General features: G+C 44.3%; 1 protein-coding gene across 3 annotated transcripts in view; it reads left to right on the top strand.

The window, feature by feature from the left end:
• The window catches only part of LOC128336801 (cholesterol 24-hydroxylase-like), a 39,375-nt gene that overhangs the window by 2,210 nt on the left and 15,434 nt on the right, over positions 1-21,731 (top strand). For all 3 annotated transcript variants that reach the window (XR_008312098.1, XM_053276983.1, XM_053276996.1), the window contains exons 2-8: positions 3,856-3,933; positions 6,189-6,270; positions 7,614-7,687; positions 11,615-11,701; positions 15,516-15,654; positions 18,264-18,374; positions 20,085-20,241. Coding sequence is in view for 2 of the 3 variants with exons in the window: in XM_053276983.1 (XP_053132958.1) it covers positions 3,856-3,933; positions 6,189-6,270; positions 7,614-7,687; positions 11,615-11,701; positions 15,516-15,654; positions 18,264-18,374; positions 20,085-20,241 (728 nt within the window). In the remaining variant the exon portion in view is untranslated. The remainder of the gene's footprint in view (positions 1-3,855; positions 3,934-6,188; positions 6,271-7,613; positions 7,688-11,614; positions 11,702-15,515; positions 15,655-18,263; positions 18,375-20,084; positions 20,242-21,731) is intronic.

The raw sequence follows: 21,731 nt of genomic DNA, 5'->3' as shown, positions 1-21,731 counted from the left end.
CCCAAAAAAGTTCTCACAGTGGTTTACAGAGCAGAAGGAATGAGAAAATGGCCCCCTGTCCCCAAAGGACTCACAATCTATGTAAAGAAACACAAGGGAGACACCAGCAACATACAGACATGGGAAGGACACTATGCTGGGACAGAAACACAACCAGTGGCGTTACACTGAGTCAGACCACTGGTCCCACTAGCTTAGTATTCTCCACACTGACTGGCAGCGGCTCTCCAAAGTTTCAGGCAGGAGTCTTTCTCAGCTCTACCTGGAGATGCTGCCAGGGCTTGAACCTGGGACCATCTGCATACAAACTGTGGACTCTATCAGTGAGGCAGCCCCATCCCTAAGGAATGGAGGCGGGGGCTGAATTCCCTGCCCTGCTAAATAAAAGAGAGAGACATCACTTTTAAAAGTGCCCCTTGGCCAGGGCTGAACAACTCCGGTCCTCCAGCTGTGCTTGGACTACAGTTCCCATAATCCCCAACCACAGCAGGGTTGGGGATTATGTCTTCAGTCTACCAAAGACAATTGTCTTCAATCTACCAAAGACAACAGCAGGGTCACCAGGAGTCGAAACACCTGTGTGTTCCTCAGAAGGAATGTGTAATCAGGATCATTTAACACAGATTAATTATTCTTGCAGATGGGACTATAATTCCCAGCATCCCTGGATACTGGGCATTGTGATACTGGCCAGTGATGGGAATTGTAGTCCAACCCAAACTGGAGGGTCACCATTAAGTCCTAAGCAATTTTGAGTATGTACTCTTGAATTTTACATTTGAAAAACAATTAGTGGACCGTCAATTTTTTTAATTTTTTTTTGAAGGTGTTTCATAAAAGATTGAAATCAGCCCACTCCGGGTGTAAGAGAGGGATTTTGCTTCTGATGGGAGATGTTCCCAGTTCCATTAAAATAAAAAACAAAACCCTGTGACCCATGTGAATGATACAAATAGACTAGGGACACAGGAAGCTGCAGTCTATTGGTCCATCAAGCAGTCAGGGGGTGGCAGCCATGGCTTTCCAGGAAGTGGAATCGCGAGGGCATAGGAAGCCCGTGTTCTGATGGATGCCCTACCTACCTGCCAGGGGTGGTGTGCTCCCTAGTTTGGCAGTGAAGGCATTCCCACTCCAGAAGTGACACTCCAAGGGGGGCGGTGAGGGTGGAAATACACAGTTGTCCCTTGTCAACCGTGGGTTTGCCAATCGCAGATTTGAGTATCCACAACTGGCAAATTGTCACCCCCTTCACCAACCGTGACTTGAGTATTTGCGGTTGGCACCATTTTTTTACATTTATGGCTGTTTTCCTGGCTGATTTCTGGGGTCATGGGGTCAATCCAAGTGTCAGGGATTCATTTACGGAGGCGATTCCGGGGGTGGTCAGCATGGTCACTGCACCACCATAGCACCAGGCCTGCTGAGGGGAGCACTGCCACAGCAGGAAACTGCGTGGAGTGGCAGAGGAGCAGGTAAGGCTGAATCTTTTAAGGGTGCTGAATCTGTGCAGTGATTCTCGATTTGTGCATCGGACCTGCTGAATCTCGATTCTCAATTTGTGCATTGGACCTGCTGAATCTTGATTCATGCACATCCCTATTAAATGTGCTCTAGGATTCTCATGTGCACTGCTGCTTTGTGTCTGGGCCTGGTCGTAGTACTGGGCAAAACACAAAAGAATGGTCATACTTCTGTTGCCACCATCCCTATAACATTATTAGAATGCAGAGCAAGTGAAGGGAGGGGCATAAATATTGGGAAAGAGCAGGAGTGGAAAGTCAGTTGGTGACAGTTGGAGCGGAAGGAGAAATAGAGCAGAGGAAGACAATGGTTTCCTGAACCTTTTTTTTTTTTTTTAGGCAATTTTCCCATTTCAAAACAGGCATTGTTTCATAAAAGATCTTGGTAACAATGAGCAATTAGCAATATTAGGCAAGCCTGGAAACTTCAATGCTGTAAATAATGTTTTTCATGTAATTATCACTACAAAGTGTGTAGAGAGGCCATTTATGTGTTATTAATTTGTAAACAAGGGAGTAACGTGGTTTGCTTTTTGGTAAATATATAGGTTAAATAACATGGCAAATCAGATCACAATCAGAAAAAATTGCATAGTAAAAATTTCTGAGAATTTCCCCATGTAATTTTTATGCAAATAAGGAAAAAATTGCATGGGAAAATGTTCTAGAAAATATTCCAATTCCAGAAATCCCACATCTTTGAAAGGATAGCCCACGCCAGAGAGAAGAGCTGAGTTTTAAACAGGCCAATACATCCAGCTGAGACTGGTCTGATCTTCCCTTGCTGGTGTTCTGCCTACTGCTAAAGCTACCCAGCTGCCATTGGTCATCTTGACAGGTGACAAAGGCACACTTGACCGATCCAGAGGTTGGTGACACTTAGAGAGTGGGTGGGAGCTAAAGAGTTGTGGGTCTGGGTCTCACACTGGACATTTCGTGGATAGTTCAAGAACTTTATTGAGACGTTGAGGTGACCCCAAGACATTGAGGTGACTCCGTGGTGGTAAAAATGTAATCGCTGGTGGTTTGCTGCTATTTGATGGCAGCTGAGGTGTGTCTCCTGACCTTGCCCAATGGTAGGACCAACATTCTTTCTCTCTAGCAGGTATACATAGTGGTTAAGAATGTGAGCTATGAGCTCAGAAGTCCCTCAGCCACACACACAGTAGGTGAGTGAAAGCCATCCATTGTTCTCTGAGGCTCAGCTTCATATTAGCAATATGAGGTTGATGGCCTACCTTACATGTCTGTCATAAGGATTACTGAGGTAAGATAATGTATGTGAAACACAATGCATGCTGTAGCACGTGCATAAACAGCCCATGTTCACTAGCTGTGAGAAAAAGATCTGTCTGCTCCACTTTCCCTCTGATTCTCATGCAATTTGATGCTTTTGTGGCCTCTGGGAACACAAATCATTAGTCCTATTCAGACACTAAGTTCAACACTTATACCATGAGTGTACAGTGTACACAGTATTTTATTTATTTTATTTATGTATTCATTTAATTTCTATACCACCCTTCCAAAAATGGCTCAGGGTGGTTTACGCAGAGAAGCTTTGTACACAGGAACAATTATTACGAATACGACAAATATTTATATACCGCTTTTCAACAAAAGTCCCCAAAGCAGTTACATAAATATAAATAAATGAAATGGCTCCCTGCCCCCAAAGGGCTTACAAACTAAAAAAGAAACTAAAATAGACACCAGCAACAGCCACTGGAGGGATGCTGTGCTAGGGATGGATACGGCCAGTTGCTCTCGCCTGCTCTATACAGAGAATCACCACTTTTAAAGCTGCCTCTTTTCTTAGTTAGCAGGGGACCGATTATTCACACGTTATGTTGAACACAAGTACAGCAGTGTACTTCCTATCTGTACCATATATTTGAGGGGCTTATACCCAGATTCACTTTGAAAAGGAAAGCAGGTACAGTCATTCACACAGACACATGTACGAATGTACAGACATCTGTGTACTTGTACGATATGTCTGAAAAGGGCTATTGTTTCCCTTATCCTGTATGCATGGTATTTTTTGTAGCAGGTTGTTTGCCTCCTTTTCCTGGGAAAGCATCCTCTTTTCTGAGGTTCCTTGTCATTCAATACTGCATGCATGCATTCCTTCACTGCCATGTGCCCTGGGACTGGATCATGCCCTATGTTTCCAGCTATGAGTAATGGCTTTCCCCATGAACTTTTCTACTGTGTTGTCTTAAAGATAAATCCCTACTTTCTTTGATATTCTCTACATTGTACTCCTACAAAGTCTACTTCATAACCCAAAGGGTTTCATAAAGGTTGCTTTTCTTTTTTTTTTACTTTGCAGTTTTTTATTTGGTCACTTGCCAATCATGTGGAAAATGCTTAAAAACCAGGAACTCTATTTTGATGTCTTTGTGCAGTGGTAAGTCATTTTTAATTATTCAGACTGCTTGCTGTAAGAGGCTATTTTAATCTAATCATCTATACAGACAAGAATATTTTATCTGGTAGGATCAGAGGAAATATAAAAGAAATTTCAAATTTTTCACCTTTTGGATAAACTGAAGTTTGAATGTGATTTGGGTTCAGTGTTTACATGATAGAACACGAATAGGAAAGTTGGCATATATGGAAGTCTGCTTTGAGTATTCCCTTCAGACTGGCTTATATTATTCACCCTCAAAAATGTATATATCTCTTAGTTATTTTGAACTTCCTAGTCTCTTTCTCCTTCTTCTCAAAAAGTTTACATAGTAAAGACACAAGATGATGGTTCCTGTCCCAGGTAGTATACAGTTCAAGGGTGCAGATCCTCCCCTAAACAATTGAGGAGTCCCATCACCCTGCATTTTACTGCACTCCCCTTTACCCCTCCAAACCTACTAACCCATATCTTCCTGCTGACCCAAAACATATTTTCTTCCCCTACCAAAAAATTGAAGAGTTGTTCCTCAGACTTTCCTTTTGCTGCACCTCTGAACTACACAGAAACACAAGGGTGACACCAGCAACTAGAGATGTGCAATTTGATTTGTGCGTGAATCGATTCGTGCTGAATTGGGGTGAGTCACAAATTCAACCTTGAATCGAATCACCTCAAAAAAAGAAGAGCCTGATTCAAGGTCAAGTTGAATCAGCCCCACTTCAATGTGAATTGATTTGACTGTTTCTCTTTAAGGGCACCATCTTGTTTCTGTGTTTTCTCCTTGCTGATTGACTTTCTGGCACTGGATCCTGTTTGTCTAAATATATATATTATTTTTTTAAAACAGGCTATTAAAAAATTGTTTTAACCTAAACAGCCATATGATCTATATTTGGGGGATGGGGGCTGATCACCCACTTGCCCATTTCTTTTGTGGGTTGGGTGGTAGGTAGTACCCATCATGCCCTATCATCCAACACACTTTGGTGTCCCTAGGACCTACCCATGGAGAACAATGGGGTGATTTGAGTACCCCATTGTTCCCTATGGGTGAATCATGCATTTTTTCCAAATTTTTGATTCAATTCTTTGAACCGGCCAGCAATGGCCAGCTGTTTTAATGAATCAAATCGAGTTTTTGTGATTTGATTCGAGGTAGAATCGAATCACAAAAACCCGATTTGTACACATATCTACCAGCAACAGCCACTGGAGGAACACTATATTGGGATGAATACAGACCATTGCACTTCCCCTGCTAAATATTGGAGCCACCACTTTAAAAGGTGCCCAGTTAGCAGGGATCTCTGTATTCTACTTTGTCACCCTTGGTGGTGCCAAAATCTGCCATTGGAGACGGTCTCTTCCCCTTGCATCCTGATCAGATGACCTCTGATTTTCCTTGCTTTTGATGTGTGTTTCCCAGAAGGAGTAAATTATCCACTTTGCTACTCTTCATACAGATGAATCCTTCTGTCTCATACAGATGAATCCTTCTATTTTCCTTCTGTTTCTTCCTTTCCTCCTTCTGTCTCTTTCCTTTGCTTCTTTCCCCATCTCCTTATGTCTCTTCTCCTTCTCTTGAGCGACCATTGGCCTCTCTGAATTTCTGCCCAACTCCCCCACCCACCCCACCACCCCAGTCTCCTGCCCTTCTGAGCATTTCAAACTTTTATTTGTTCGGTTATAGTCCCTGCTTCTGTCTCCCACCCCCCCTTCTCTTTTCTTTAAAAACCAGGCACATACTGGCTGAAGCCAAGCAAGCTGGTTACCCAGACATGAACTCAAGCACAAACAGAATAGAAGTTCTTATTCCAGTCTCTGCTAAATTGACTGCAACAGGTTTTTAAAAGGGTTTTATTGATTAAAACTTCAGAACTCAGCACCCTAAAACATAAGAGGAAAAACCAAGAGAGATTATTTTTACGTCTCCATTAGAAAACTCCTCTTTTCCACCACCCCCATGCCTTGCCTTTATCAAGGATAAAACTATAACAAGAAAAGCGTTTTGTTGCACATCGAAGTAATGGTAAACCTATATAGTGTTTGACTACATGACAAAAGACACATTATATGGTAAGATGCATACTTCATGTTAGGAATTAGTTTTCAGCTGCTAGTAGGATCATTTAACATGACTGCAGCATTTTTATACTATGTTCTTCTTTTGTTTCCTGTAGTGTCATGGGTATATATATATATATATATATATATATATATATATATATATATATCCCTTTTTATCTTCACAGGGCTGAGAAATATGGACCAATTGTGCGTGTAAACGCCTTTCACAAAATTGCATTACTGATATTCAGTCCTGAAGGAATAAAGGTATGTTATTGAAACATTATATTCCTGGGGGGGAAAGGGAGATGCAATCTTTAAAAAGAAAGGTCTTATTTTTAGTTGCAGCCAAATTTACTGCAGCCAGGCAGAGGCAAAGAAGTGCTCCACCCATACAAGTATAGTTTGAAAAATTTGGGAAGTGTTAGTGCAAGATAAACTTCCCTTCCAGGTTAAAGCATCTCTTAAAGACCCATGATACAAAGACGATTGTTTTTTGGAACTGTGGTTGACTTTCCTTTTTATTGACTCTACCCATTCATCATATCTACACCCTGAAACAAGAGTTCTCAACCCTGGGTCCCCAGATGTTGAACTTCAGACCCTATCATCTCCGGTCACAATGGGGCCCATTGTGAAGGCCATTGTGGCTGGGAATGATGGGTTCTGTAGTCCAACAACATCTGCAGACCAAGGTTGGGAACTAAAGCCCAAAAGAGTTAGGGTCAATGTTTATTTTACAACGCAGTCTACACGATCAAGTTTTTTAGCACATGTAGTTCATGGGCCAGGATACACAGCAGCCATGCCTTTCCTCCTGCAAATGTGTCCTTCAGTTGATTGTGGAACCAGCTATGATGAACCACTGCATTGTTGTAGATTTTATTTTGTGGGACTACTTTTTATTGTTACCTTGATTGGAAATAACACTTTTTTAAAAAAAGAAAAGAGCTCACAAAGCCCAAGCTCACAACTGAGATGATAGATATGTATACTAGATAATCAAATGCTGATGCTTCAGTCAGGCTGCCCACTGGAAGATCAGCAAAAATTGTTCCCCCATCCATGTATGAGCCCCCATGCTTCAGAAGTGGGATGCTATCAATGTACAGTGCAGGTGCCTTTTTGGGATGCATACACACAGCTTTAGTTAAGTGTTCTACTAGTGAAGAAAATAGCTGGCCCATCCAGGCTTGCTTCCAGCTATATACATCCAAGGCTTCTCCTAGTCAACACTTGCTACTTCTTTTATCACATACTGTAGACCTGTGACCTTTCCTCTCCCTGCCCTCCAAAGCAAAGGAGTGTGCTATGCAAAGATCTTAAAAGCTTAAAGAAAACTTTATTCTGCCACTTACTTGGTAACCCCTATCAAGCTCATTTCTTTGGGTCCCATCAGGTCAAGGCAGAAAGAGGGAGTCCATTAGCTCCTGCCCCATATAGGTGTACCCTAGAACTGAGCCCAGCACTCTGACATTGGAGGGAGTTTTCCGGATCTTTTTGAAAATCTGTATCCTCTTCAATATTATAGTCTAGGCGATAATACTTGATATTTTTTGGTGACACCATAATGTGTATTTGGATATGTTCTGACATATGCTTCATTTTAGGAGTTCTTGATGTCACCTCAATACCCAAAGGACCCAATTGTGTATGGCAGTCTTTATTATATATGTGGTGAAAGGTAGGTTAACATAAAGCAAGGTTATATAAGGCATGTGGATAGATTAATACGACTGACCAAGCCTCTGAATATGTGTTTCTCCAGGCTATTAGGCAGGTGTAATTGATCAAAGATAAAGTAAAGGTAATTTCCATCAAGTCGATTTCAACTCCTGGCACCCACAGAGCTCTGTGGTTTTCTTTGGTAGAATACAGGAGGGGTTTACCATTGCCTCCTCCTGCGCAGTATGAGATGATGCCTTTCAGCATCTTCCTATATTGCTCCTGCCTGATATAGTATCAGCGGGGATTCGAACTAGCAACCTTCTGCTTGTTTGTCAAGCATTTCCCCACTGTGAAACTTAAGGTGGATAACTGAGCAAAGAGGCTTTGTTCTTGCCACTGATGTGATGTATGTATAACCTTGGGCCCCCAGATGTTGTTGGACTACAACTCTCATCATCTCCAGACTTGACCTTTGTAGCTGAGGATGATGGGGGTTGTAGTCCAACAACGTCTGGGGGCTCAAGGTTAAGAAACCCTCGGGCAGAGTTCATAATGTTCGTGTCAGTCATCAGTTCTGTAGACAAATTGGTCAGTTTGTATTTCTTACTGGACACTTGAGATGGTTATTTTTCTGTTGGGATGATCTTTCACTCAGAGTACAACTGTTGTTTATTATTTGGTAATAAGTAATAAGCCTTATTAACTTTGTTCAGTAAACTTAACGAGCCTCAGTATCCACTCTGTTACACACCACTACATGGGAAACCATGATTGGCAGCAGTGTCTTAAATTAGTGCATGCCTGCTGCACGTTCACACCGTGAAACGCAAAAAATGTGCAACTATAACTTGATGATGTACATGCAGGCAGAGAGACATCCAGTTGTAACCCGGCAGGCGCATGCTGCCTCGTACCCCAGGGGTAGGCCATGTTGGCTCGCCAGCTGTTGTTGAATAAATTGTGTCTGAGGCTGATGGGAATTGTAGTTCAACAATGGCTGGAGAGCCGAGGTTGCTTATCCCTGATCCTAAACAAATTTGTTTTCTGCATAATAATTTTGTCACAGCTGAAGTAGCAGTTGCAGCCCAGTCCTGTGACTTCTTATGTGTGCTTTTGTCAGTAGAAATTTCTTGAGAATATGTTACTCAGGAATGATGTGCAGCATTGCAGCTCTGTGATGTTGCACTTGGGGCTGCAGTGAACTCATAAAGCAACCTTGATACAGTGAAGAATGAACACCGACACTGTCAAGCAATGGGGGGAAACTGCAGAAGTGCTGCTTGCACTACTGCTGATTCTTAACAGCGTTGGGGCTGTGCTGTGAATCTGCAGCAGCCCCAGAACTCAGCACTAGGGAGCTGTAATGCTGCACATCATCTCAGCCAGGGTGCCTAGAATTATATCGCTCCTAAGTGACGCAGCAGGGAAATACTTGACTAACAAGCAGAAGATTGCCGGTTCGAATCCCTGCCGGTATGTCCAGACTATGGGAAACACCTATATTGGGCAACAGCGATATAGGAAGATGCTCAAAGGCCTCATCTCATACTGCATGGGAGATGGTAATGGCAAACCCCTCCTGTATTCTACCAAAGACAACCACAGGGCTCTGTGGGTGCCCGGAGTCAAAATCGACTTGACAGCACACTTTACCTAATTTTGTAGGGCTGTGAGAAGCATGCTCTTGTGCCCTGCCTCATATTTTTGGAGATAAGGTCATGATTCAATTCATGCAGAAAGTCCCAGGTTCAGTCTGTTCATGGCACTGGAACATAGGAAGCTGCCATATACCGAGTCAGACCATTGGTCCATCTAGCTCAGTATTGTCTACACAGACTGGCAGTGGCTTCTCCAAGGTTGCAGGCAGGAATCTCTCTCAGCCCTATCTTGGAGATGCCAGGGAGGGAACTTGGGAGTGGGACCTTCTGCTTGCAAGCATGCAGGTGCTCTTCCCAGAGCAGCCCCATCCCCTTAGCGGAATATCTTATAGTGCTTACCATTCCCTAAAAGGAATATCTTACAATGTTCCTCTTACAGAGGAATATCTTACAGATATTTCTTACACGTTGTCTCCCATTCAAATGCAAACCAGGGTGGACCCTGCTTAACAAAGAGGACAATTCATGCTTGCTACCACAAGACCAGCTCTCCAATGGATCCCAGATAGCAAGAATGGGAAGGGTATTCTAGCTTCTGTGTCCTCACCCATGAAGAAGCCCAAGTTATAGGAACACGGAACTGTGCAAATTTAATAAATCTGTATTGTTATTGTTTGTGTTGTGCACCATGTGTACTGTTGCCATAATTTAACTTCTCATGCATGGTGAATCAGAGGGAAGGTCATGGAAGTTAGTTGGTTAGAGAAGAGCACAAAAGAGGGCTAGATAAAGCTATGCTAGGCACATAAATCAGGGGGTTGTCAAATAACTGTCAGGTCACCATACACGGCTGGTGGGCCGCATTTGGTTTGTTGGGTCACAACTTGACATAGACATACTTGAGCAGTAGAAATGCGTCATTATGTTTTGGGCTGCAGACTGCAGTGACATTAAAATAATGTTGTTCAAATAGAAACATAAATAGCAAAACTGTTTAAGCATGGATGCAAAACTGTTTAACCATGGATGCCATAAATTAGGCTATCCGCTGAAATATCACAGTTGCACCATATAAAATTTAAGTAGTTTGAATTATGTTCAAGGAAAACCTCATTGTAACGAAAGGATTGATAGGTGCAGTTTATGTGCCTCAGTTCAAATTATCTGCCAACCCAAGATTTGGGGTGTCTGTAACATTCCTCAGGCTCGTACACTCCAAGAACCAGCCTGCCCACTAGGCTGTCCTAGGCAGTTGCCTGGGGCACAAACCTGGGGGGGGGCGTGCTGTTGCACCCTTGGGTGCCCATGCTCTTGTTGCCCACTACTTGCCACACTTGCTCTCCTGGCTCCCGCCGCCACCACCTCCTCCCTAGCTGACGGCTGCCTCTCCTGCAGCTGGTCTGATATGGTGCATTATGATGATGTCATGGTATGATGTGGTAACATCATCATAACATGCTGTAGCAGGCCGGATGCAGCAGAAGAGGAGGCAGGGGTGGTAGACAGCAGATGAGAGTGAGCAAGTGAGTGGGCACCAGGAGGTGCCAAAGACAGGCTTTGCCTGGGGCACCAAAAATCCTTGGGCTGGCCCTGTGTGCTCCTCCTCCCCTTAAGAACATAACAACAGCCCAGCTGGATCAGGCCAAAGGCCTATCTAGTCCAGCATCCTGTTTCACACAGTGGCCCACCAGATGCCACTGAGAAGCCCAAAGGCAAGAAGTTAGGGCATGTCCTCTCTCTTGCTGTTGCTCCCTTGTAACTGCAATTTAGAAGCATCTTGCCTCTGAGGCTGGAGGTGGTCTATAGCCACCAGACTAGTAGCCACAGATAGACCTGTCCTCCGTGACATCTTTCTGGCATGCCAATTTTCTCCTGGTTCCACAGCTGAATCTGGCAAACTATTGTCAAAGCTAACCAGATTTTCCTCCAAAGCAATGGTTTTAAATGCAAATCATGATTTAGGGGTTAGCACAAACTCTAGTTTGCCCAAGGGCTTCATCAGACTGTGATTAGACGTTCTTAGACCTCCAAGCCAATATTTGGAGATTCAAAATATAACCTCTGATCTTTTACTGTTTGTCCCATTGGGATGCAGTCTGTTAATTTTACAGATTTGCTGTTTGTAAATCTTAATTTTACTGTTTGTCCCATTGGGCCATTATGTCAAACTATGTTTAGAGGAAAAGGAAAACAAAGAGGGAACCAAAGCACGAGATGGAAAGAGGGAGGAAGAAACGTATGAGTCCATGGCCTATTCCTGGCCCTTTTAGATCATCATTTGAAGGCTCAGAATATAACATCTGAATCAAGCACAAAATAATGCAGTTGTTTTCCACCTTTTTCAGATTCTTAGGAAATGGCTTGACAGCTACTCTGGATTATGAACATTGGCACAAGCAGCGGAGAATTATGGATCCAGCTTTCAGTCGAACGTGAGACAAAAATAGATATTTGAAATTGGCAATTTTCCTTAAAAGATGATGTTGGTTTTAGTCTACATTGGTGAACTTGCACTCCATTCTAAATGTGCTTATTTGAAAGTAAATCCCACTCATGTCAATGTTATTTATTTCTTGAAATTATGTGTCCATGATCGAATTGTTTGCAAAGCTGGAAGATAGCTGCAGGTGCTTGCAGCAGGGTGGAGTTCCCTATTGTGCCCCCAACACAATGTTGGACGCCTGGACAACAGGCTCAAAAGAGGCCTTGGGCAATTGGGGCAGCAGTGCTGGAAATGTGGCCCCTTTGCTATGACTACAGGGATGTGGCTCTTCAGCCAACATGGCCTGGATATCTCATGGTAGGAGGAGTCAGTGCAAGAGGATGGAGAAGCTTGCTGGCAGACTTTTAGACTATGCAGGCTTGAGTTTGGGTTAGGGAAGTTTTCTTTGCTGCTCCAGCTGACCACCAAAAACATGAGGAAGAAGAGAAGTCTAATGGCTGATTTTGTTTGTTTGTCTGTTTGTTTATTACATTTATATCCCGCTCTTCTTCCAAGGAGCCCAGAGCGGTGTACGTGGTTATGTTTATCCTCACAACAACCCTGTGAGGTAGGTTAGGCTGAGAGATGCGTGACTGGCCCAGAGTCACCCATTGAGTTTCTTGGCTGAGTGGGGATTTGGTTTAGCCCCCTTGCCTCTGGATCTGAGACCCTCTGGGGATCTGTAGAGGACCAGCCCCTGGACACCAGGGCCCACACAAGGCCATATGGCATGGTGCCACCTTTGCAGTCCCCAAAGTACCATCCCGCTTAAGTTTGCCAGCTTGAAATATAAAAGGTTTCTGACTTTTAAATTTCTGTATCATGAGATGGAATAACAGGTGTGGGGTGGAGTTGACTAAAGCAAAGGGCAAATGAAAGCCTTTATTTTTTATTTTATTTTATTTTATTTTATTTACATTTTATATCAAATGGACTTCCTGCCTGCAAAGCCTTTACCAGCAAATAGAATTCATAAATAATTGGACACCCACTCAGGCAATAAGACTGTAAGCCCTCTGGGGACAGAAGTGTGAGCAGTTCAACCAACTGGTATAAGCTACTCTGAGCCCATAGAATCGAGCCATGTGTACATCAAATGTAAACCTCTATGGGAACTTTTGTTGAAAAGCAGTATATAAATATTTGTCATATTTATATAAATGCAAACGTCTCACTTGTTCACTGGGTATTTTCCATTTGAGACCTTATTTCCTGCTGTATTACAGGTGAATACCAGCAGTATAATAAATCTCTCCAGTGACTACAAAGTGTTGAAAGTATAGTATATACTGTATGGCAGGGCTAGGCAACCTTGGCTCTCCAGCTGTTGTTGAACTACACCTCCCATCATCCCCAGTCATAATAAATTGTGGCTGGGGATGATGGGAGTTGTAGTTCATCAACAACTGGAGAGCCAAGGTTGCCTACCCTTGATATATGCTATGGCATGACGTAAAGAATCCACACCTACTTTTCCCTGATAAGAACTGAAGAGGCAGGTTGCAAATCGTGCTGGCTCTGACTGTTTACTGAATAATGTTTCAGAGATGTAACTTTTCAGTTAATGTTGTGTTGTATAAATGTACAAAGATTTCTGTTAGTTATGTTTTGTGTGCAGACGTCTGTGTAACTTGAGTCTCTCTTGGCTGGACAGTTCCCTGTAACACACACACTAGTTCAGGGAGGAGGAACAGTTATCTCTTTAAGCAGAATAAGATCAATCGGCTGACACATTCCGCACAGAGCAGTTCCTCTCTGCCCGGATGAAATATGGATCGTGTGGAATAAATATATAACTACATAAACTGTATCTCTATTTAATTTATTTATCCTATTTTTATACCTCCTGATATGTACATCTCTAGGCGATGTACAAAATTTAAAACACAATATAAAAAAGAGTAAAAACAGTTTCTCAATTATTTGAGAATATCAGTGTTTTAAAACTCTCTGTTCTTTCTTCTGAGGGCACGAACTCTTTAACAAACATTCTGCTCCTTGTGGTTCTTGCACCCATGCTTGCAGGCTTCTTGTCTCTGCTAGTCTGTATGTCTTCTTCCATGAAGCTTGAGCCTCAGGATATTCTACCCCTATACTCACCCACCAACTCTGACAAAAGAACTTACCAAGTGATCAGTTTTAATACTTTGTGAGCCTGTTCTCACAACCACAGATTCCCAGGGTAGGGCAGGTGGTTGTCCTGGGACCCAGCTGACCCAGCTGCTCTAAACCTGGGTAGCCCAGATCCGCTACCCAGGTTAAAAGGGAGGTAGGAGTCAAAGAGAGCCTTCCCACCTTTCTTTTTGGGTTGTCTGTGTAGCTGACGCAATTTAAACTCTTCCGGGGCTGCCAGCAGCTGTGTTAACCATCTTGTTGGGTAGAAAACGGGGCCAGGGAGAGGAGACCTGTTCCTGTACTGTCTCTCTGCTGCTTGCCAATGAATTGTGGTATAGCTGGAGGCCTCAGCTTCCAATTTCAGCTATGGAGAATGCTGCTGAGCGTTGGTGTGGGCACATGAGCTGCAGAATCAAATGGAGGCCCTGGCCGTCTCTGAGCAGGAAGGTAGGATCCTGCCTTCCCTCCAGCCCACCCCTATTTGGTTGTGAGATCAGGCTCAGTGACTGCCACCTAGACTAATGCAACGCTGGTACATTAACACTGCTAGATGAGAGGGGTAAATCTCCCCTTCCCTCGGAAGCCCACTGTGCCTGCCAAAAATATGTTCTTGAGAGTCATGCTTCAGAGCAGGACTGGTGCTACCATTAGGCCCACTAGGCAGCCGCCTAGGGAGCAGACCTCAGAGGAGCGTAGAGCGTCAATGTGTTTGCCTAGGGTGCAAGATAGTCTGGCACCGGCCCTGCTTCAGAGGGAAGGGCAGATCAGCAAAAATTGCCCCCCTCCTGCCTAGCACCAGTGCAGCATTGGAAACACTGGTGCTGTGTTAATCTGTATGTCAGCCAGTGGCTGTTGCTCCCTGCTCATATGGCGATCAGGAGCAGGCTGTGGGCTTACACACTTCCCCTCCACAATTCTTCTCATGAAGTAAGTCTAGCAATTTAAAATGTTTCTATTAAGTGGCAGGCAAGCATCTAGAACTTTGGTGCAATGGTGAACATAAGAACAGCCCTGCTGGATCAGGCCCAAGGCTCAGCCAGTCCAACATCCTGTTTCACACTGTGGCCCTCCAGGTGCTCCATTGATGGAACCTCCTCCCATGAACAAAAGGAGAATTCCACTTGTACCCCTTGCACAGTCACACCTTGCCTTCCATTCACAAAAGGAGCTTTTGTTGACTGCACACTCCTGCACCAAGGGTCTGTTGCAGGAGTGTGTTGTCATATTCCAATTGGGAATGTGTGTGTATGTGTGCACATGCACGTTGTAGTGTGAGTAAGTGAGTGAAGGTGAGAAAGAGAGTGTGTTCCATTTTGTCCACTGATGTAGCGGGCATCCTGACTCATGAAACGCGTGTGGAAGGATATTATGCTGGTGCGAAGCTGTTGTGCTAGCTGCTTGTGTTCCAGACCAATGCTGTACTGCCACAAGCATTCTTGCTTTCGCGCCACTGCGGCACAATCTTCTTGCACTAGCCCATTTTGCTCATTATGCAAGTACTTGGTTAATCAGGACGTTAGCAACTAGATGGTAATTCTGCCCCTCCCACTAGTGACTGCATAATTTATAAACTCTGATTTTAACACATGGAACAGCTTATTGTCCAACCACAAAGTGCCTTTCCTCAGTGACTTTTATTAATTGTCCAGTTACCTGATGGGCTTGTTGGGAATCTTTAATGACAAAGCAGAAGAACTTATGAAAGAGCTGGCGAAGAAAGCAGATGGGAAAACAGAAGTGAATGTGATGAGCCTCCTGGAGAAAGTGACACTGGACATCATTGCAAAGGTACTGAAGAGATGCTTTATGTCAACATTTGCTATCACTTTTTTGCAAGGGGGAACAAACAGTTTGCGTAATAAATATTTGTGATTGTAAAAATTCATTGTATGCAATTAGAAGTGCTCCCTCTGATTTGTTTCTCCAGTATGAGGAGGAATAATTCTCTATTTTGTGTAACCAAGGGGTTCTCAGATTTGGGTCCCACATGGTGTTGGACTACAATAATCCCTTCAGCCAATGTGTCTGGGGGTGATGGGAATTGTAGTCTAACGACATCTGGGGGCCCCAGTTTGAGAGCCCCTTTTGTAACCCAAACATTCTAGCAAAATACTCATCTTTGAATACATATTGACAGTGATGTGGTCACAAATTCAGAATTGCAGGCACTCTCCAAGACACCTCCTGTAGCCACACCCACCGTGACAGCCACGCCCCATAGCCACACCAACCCCAGTGGCCAGATTAACATTTAGATATATGCAATTTGTGGGGTTCTGTTACAAGAAGTCAAGGATTATGTTGACCCTAGGGAATGTACAAAAATGAAGGACAGGAAATGCCCTCTGAAATCCACTAGTTCCTTCCAAACGGCCATAGAATGCATGGAATTTCCAAATGGCTGTTGGCCATTCAGAAATTCAATGCATTCCATGGCCATTTGGACAGAACCAGTGCATGTCAGTGGGCATTCCCTGTCATTCTTCTTGGGATGTATTGACACTAGTCCACTATAGAATTTTCATTCTGACGGTCCCAGGTTCAATCCCTGGCAGCAGCTCTAGGCAGGACTGGGAAAGACTCCTGCCGGAAACCTTGGAGAGCCACTGCCAGTCAATGTAGACCAGAGATTCTCAACGTTGGGTCCCCAGATGTTATTGGACTTCAACTCCCATAATCCCTAACCAAAGGCCACTAGGGCTGGGGATTATGGAAGTTGAAGTCCAATAACATCTGGGGACCCAACATTGAGAATCCCTGATGTAGACAATAATGAGCTAGATGGACCAATGTTCTGGCTCAGTTTAAGGCAGCTTCTTGTGTTCCTAAGGCAGGAAGAATGGCAATAAAATCAACTGTAGACCGATATTTAATTATGCAACAAGATGCAAGAGCAGCACATTGTTTCCATTGAGAAAGCAAAGTGTTTTGCATCCCTGCCTAGACTCGGGGGGGTGGGGGGGAGTACAAGGTCTGTGTCCCTGCCCGTCTCTGCAGCACTACACCACTGCATATTAACAGTGGTCACTTTGCTTGCCCTTAAAATATTTGGGAGTGTCCCAGGGAACACTATACCCTGGAAAATGTCAAGTGTGAAGTACAAGGAAGAGCAAAGTTTGTGTTTATTAATACATGTATCATATAGTAGACTCATTAGGGAGCCAGGATTTATTGTTGGTGTACTTTTAATGGCAAATCCAGGTTTGTCCAGCATAGGTTTATCCTAACTGGGCAAAGAGACATCTTTGAAAGTAGTGTCTCTCCTGAATCTAGCAGTGGGATAGCAGCTGACCATCAGGTGTGCCGATGTCATGGGAGTGTGCCCCTTGTGTGGACTGGCTCCTTCCACAGCGAGTCCATGTGGGGACAACATTGGCATGCTACCCTGTGATCAGAGCATGCCGGTAGTGTTGCTATGGATGCTGGGGGGATGGCTAGGGTTATGGCTAGGGAGGTCACCACATCTAAAAAAGGACATTGTAGAACTGGAAAAGGTGCAGAAGAGGGCAACCAAGATGATCAGGGGCCTAGAGCACCTTTCTTAGGAGGCAAGACTACCACACCTGGGACATTTTAGTTTAGAAAAAAGACGACTGCGGGAAGACACGATAGAGGTCTATAAAATCATGCATGGTGTGGAGAAAGTGGATAGAGAGAAATTCTTCTCCCTCTCACATTACACTAGAACCAGGGGTCATCCCATGAAATGGATTGCCAGGAAATCTAGGACCAGCAAACGGAAGTACTTTTTCACACAACGCATAATCAACTTGTGGAACTCTCTGCCACAAGATGTGGTGACAGCCAACAACCTGGATGGCTTTAAGAGGGGCTTGGATAACTTCATGGAGGAGAGGTCTATCAACGGCTACTAGTCGGAGGTCTATAGGCCACCTCCAGCCTCAAAGGCAGGATGCCTCTGAGTACCAGTTGCAGGGGAGTAACAGCAGGAGAGAGGGCATGCCCTCAACTCATGCCTGTGGCTTCCAGTGGCATCTGGTGGGTGCAAAACAGGATGCTGGACTAGATGGGCCTTGGTCCTGATCCAGCAGGGCTGCTCTTATATGTTTGCTCCTCTCTGGTATTCCATAAGTTCTTCTCCAAACCCTTTTGTTCTGGACAGGTATAGGATCCCAACAATGTGGTTTGTGATAGCTTTAGATCAGTGTTCCAGAGATTTTGGTGTAAGTGGCGTATAGCATTGTCCAGCCCATGTGGACTGCATGCTGGCATAAACAATGGTAGAGCCTGTTCATAACAAGTGAGATGTTTGGCGTCTTCTGCATGATCAACGAACAGCTGCCATGGGCACAGAGGAAAAGTGCTTGCCAGAGATAGATGTAGCATGTCTCCTTCCAGATGCTCAGATCTTTGACCCATCTTCTCAATATTACCAGGCAGCTTTTGGCATGGACCTGAACACCCTGCAGGATGACCAGGCTCCTTTCCCCCGTGCTGTGGCCATGGTCATGATAGGAATGAGCAATAAGCGCATGCCTTTATTTGAGGTTGGTGTGAGTTTTTCTTTTGCAGACCCTCTTCCTGTCCAGTCTGAATGTACTGCTTGTCAAGCTTATTTGCGGGGGGAGAGGGGTGGTGCCTGAAAAATCTTGGAATGAGCCACTCTTGCAGGAGTGATTAAGTCCCAGGGATCTCAGACCAGGGACTAGTGTTGGGACCAGTGTTCCCTCTAACAGGGATTCCAAGACGTTGTTAACTACAACTCCCAGAATCCCCAGCTGCAATGGCTTTTGCTTGGGGATTCTGGGAGTTGTTGTCAACAACATCTGGGAATCCTTTGTTAGAAGGAACACTGGTTGGGATCAAAGACCTTGGCGAGCAGCATCATGGTGGCAGTTTGCCAGAGGAAGGCTTGGCTAGTCTCCTCTCTGCTGTGCTGTGGGGCAGACAACCAATGGATGGCATTGCCTCTATCAACACAGCTAGGGTCAAATGATACATGGGGTCGCTATGTTGCCATCGTCATATAAACCTTAGCTGATTCTGGCTAGGCTCCTCAGTCTGAGTAAGTCGGGGTCCTCAGACTGGGGGCCCCAGATATTGTTGGTTTACAACTCCCACCATCTCCTACAGCCACCATGGCTGGGGATGATGGGCATTGTAGTTCAACAGCATCTGAGGACTCAAGTTCGAGAATCCCTGAATTAAGTCACTGCTCAACTACAGACTGGGATAGCTGTGGACTCTCTATGCCCGTTCCCATGTACCTTTCCTCTAGAGTCCACCAGCCCTGACAACAATGTTAACAGACTTCTCTTGCAGCATTCCTGCTGGAGTAACAAGCCCTGTTGCAGACATTCTTGTGCTGGATCTTGGGCACTCATCCACAAAGGAAGGAAGGAAGGAAGGAAGGAAGGAAGGAAGGAAGGAAGGAAGGAAGGAATTCCAAATCAAAGGGGAGGGGTAAAGAGGCAAACATCATATGCTGCTGCTCTCCCCCAAAATAAAACTACTGATTCAAGATAGAAATTATGGCCTCTGATAAAGATAACTTGCCACCCTGTCTGTGCTTCTAGCAAAGGCAGAAGACGCTCCATGTGAATGATGCACAGTGTCATTGCTGCTGTGCCTGACTCCTACTGAGGATTCTGGGAATTCTGGGAATTGCTGTGCCTGACTCCTAAGAATTCTGGGAATTCTCTCCTATTGAGAATGATCCTGTAGGTCACACAGAGCCTCTTCTGCCTTTGCTAGAAGCATGGACAGAAGGCTCATATCCCTCTTGGGTGCATGGTTCACTGTGCTGTATGTAAGCTACAACATCCAGGAAGAATTTATAGGCTCAGCTTGGTCACTTCTTATTTTTATTTCTGTGAAAACCACTTTAAGACCTTTGTGTTGCTAAGCAGTACATAAATAATAGGTGTTGTTGTTGGTTTCTTTATTTGTTGGTTTGTTTCCCAGCCCCATGTATGGTATGTTTGGTTATTTAAATACATTTTGATTCTGGTTCATTCAGCCAAATGGTTCCTCATTTCAGTTGTGTGTTTTTAAGGACAATTAACATCAGTTGTGACTGGGGATGGTGGGAGTTGTAGTACACCATCTGGAAACCCAAGGTTGGGAACCTGTGGGATGGATAGTATCTTAGAAGGAAGGCTATGCCTGACAGCCACACCCTCCATTGCCATGTTTTAGTTTTATGCTGCCATCCTCATTATCTGTTTAGTATATTAAAATATCCATTATCTGTTTAGTATCTGCCATGGAACAGAAAACAGGTGAAAGAAATTCGGGAAAGTGTGAGGTTGCTGCGTCGCACCGGGAGGGAGTGTTTTGAACGGAGGCGCAAACTTATCCAGAATGGAGAGGACCCCCCACAGGATATTCTCACTCAGATATTGAAGAATTCAGGTAGGAGACTTTTTGTGGAGGGTTGATCATTTGTATATACATGTGCCTATGGGAATGATGGGGTTGGGTTCCTTCCTTGGTACATAAAGTACTATAAATTACAAAACAAAAAACAAACAAAAAAACCACACAACAACAACCACACACACATACATAACCACCAGGAGAAACCAGAAATAAGAGAGGAGTGCAGCACTGTATCTTGGCCACTTTAGCTCTCCAACTCCTCCAGTAATGCCCCCACAAACAAAAACAGAACAATTCTACAAATTCAACAAAAACACATCCCAACACGGCTCCACACTGCCTCCAGAAGTGCGTCCAAGCTGCCACCAAAAGTGTGAAATGCATGCACAGGAACTGCAAATGGCCAAAATTCATCCTTATGATAATAGAATCCGGGTATATTTAGCGGAAAGCCACCTAATAGCGCAGCGGGGAAGTAACTTGCCTAGCAAGCAAGAGGTCGCCAGTTCGAATCCCCATGGGTATGTTTCCCAGACTATGGAAACACCAATATAGGCAGCAGCGATATAGGAAGATGCTGAAAGGCATCATCTCATACTGCACGGGAGATGGCAGTGGTAAACCCCTCCTGTATTCTCCCAAAGAAAAGCACATGGCTCTGTGGTCACCAGGAGTCGACACCGACTCGATGGCACAACTTTACTTTATATATAGCTGAAATCACAAAGCATAACCCATGATATTTGAGGACTGGATTCACTTCACGTACAGCTTCATAGACTCTAGACTCCAACCATCCCTGTTTGCAAGGAACAGTCCCTATATTCTGGAATCTGTCCCTGGTAAATCACTGTCTCTGTTTTGCCCCTATTTTTCTCTCTTGGGGATGCCTCTCTCCATCCCACCCCCCCAGAAAAATTGCTAGACTTGTCATACATCAGGATTCATCTTCCTCCCCAGAGTCTCTAGAAATTAAATGAGTGGGTGGAAGTACTGTGTCTCCAGCACCCCTGTATGTAAATACTGTAGGTGCCCAGCATGAAGTCATGTTGAAGTGCTCAACATGTAATAGATGGAATCCAGTCTTCGGCAATGCATAGTAGTGGGTTGGGAGACAGGGTAGTAATCCTGGGTATGAGGATTGGTGGTTACAAGTATATCCCTGTTTTCCTCTATGAAATGTTAATAGATTGCCACAACGTGTTCTGCATGCTTTCCATTTGAGAGATGTTTGTAGTCAGAACTGTATGCAATGCCACCCAGATTGCTTGGCCATGCCCCTACAAATTCACAGGCATGCTGAGCAACGAGTGTATGGTGCATTGTTGTACTGTACCTTGTTGATCAGCCTTCTGTCATAGCCTCAGCAGGCTGTACACACAATGCTCACAAGGTAGCCTTGGGCTGACTGGATGGTCATTCATCCAGTCAGGGAAATGAAAGGAAAGCAGAGGGGTCCATCTTCACTTCGGCTGCATTTGCACATAACATGGAACCAGAGTTTAAGGGGGCAGAGGTTATCT

Source organism: Hemicordylus capensis, chromosome 1 (assembly GCF_027244095.1).
Source record: "Hemicordylus capensis ecotype Gifberg chromosome 1, rHemCap1.1.pri, whole genome shotgun sequence".
In the NCBI taxonomy this organism is placed as follows: domain Eukaryota; kingdom Metazoa; phylum Chordata; class Lepidosauria; order Squamata; family Cordylidae; genus Hemicordylus; species Hemicordylus capensis.
This window is presented reverse-complemented; position numbering and strand designations above follow the sequence as displayed.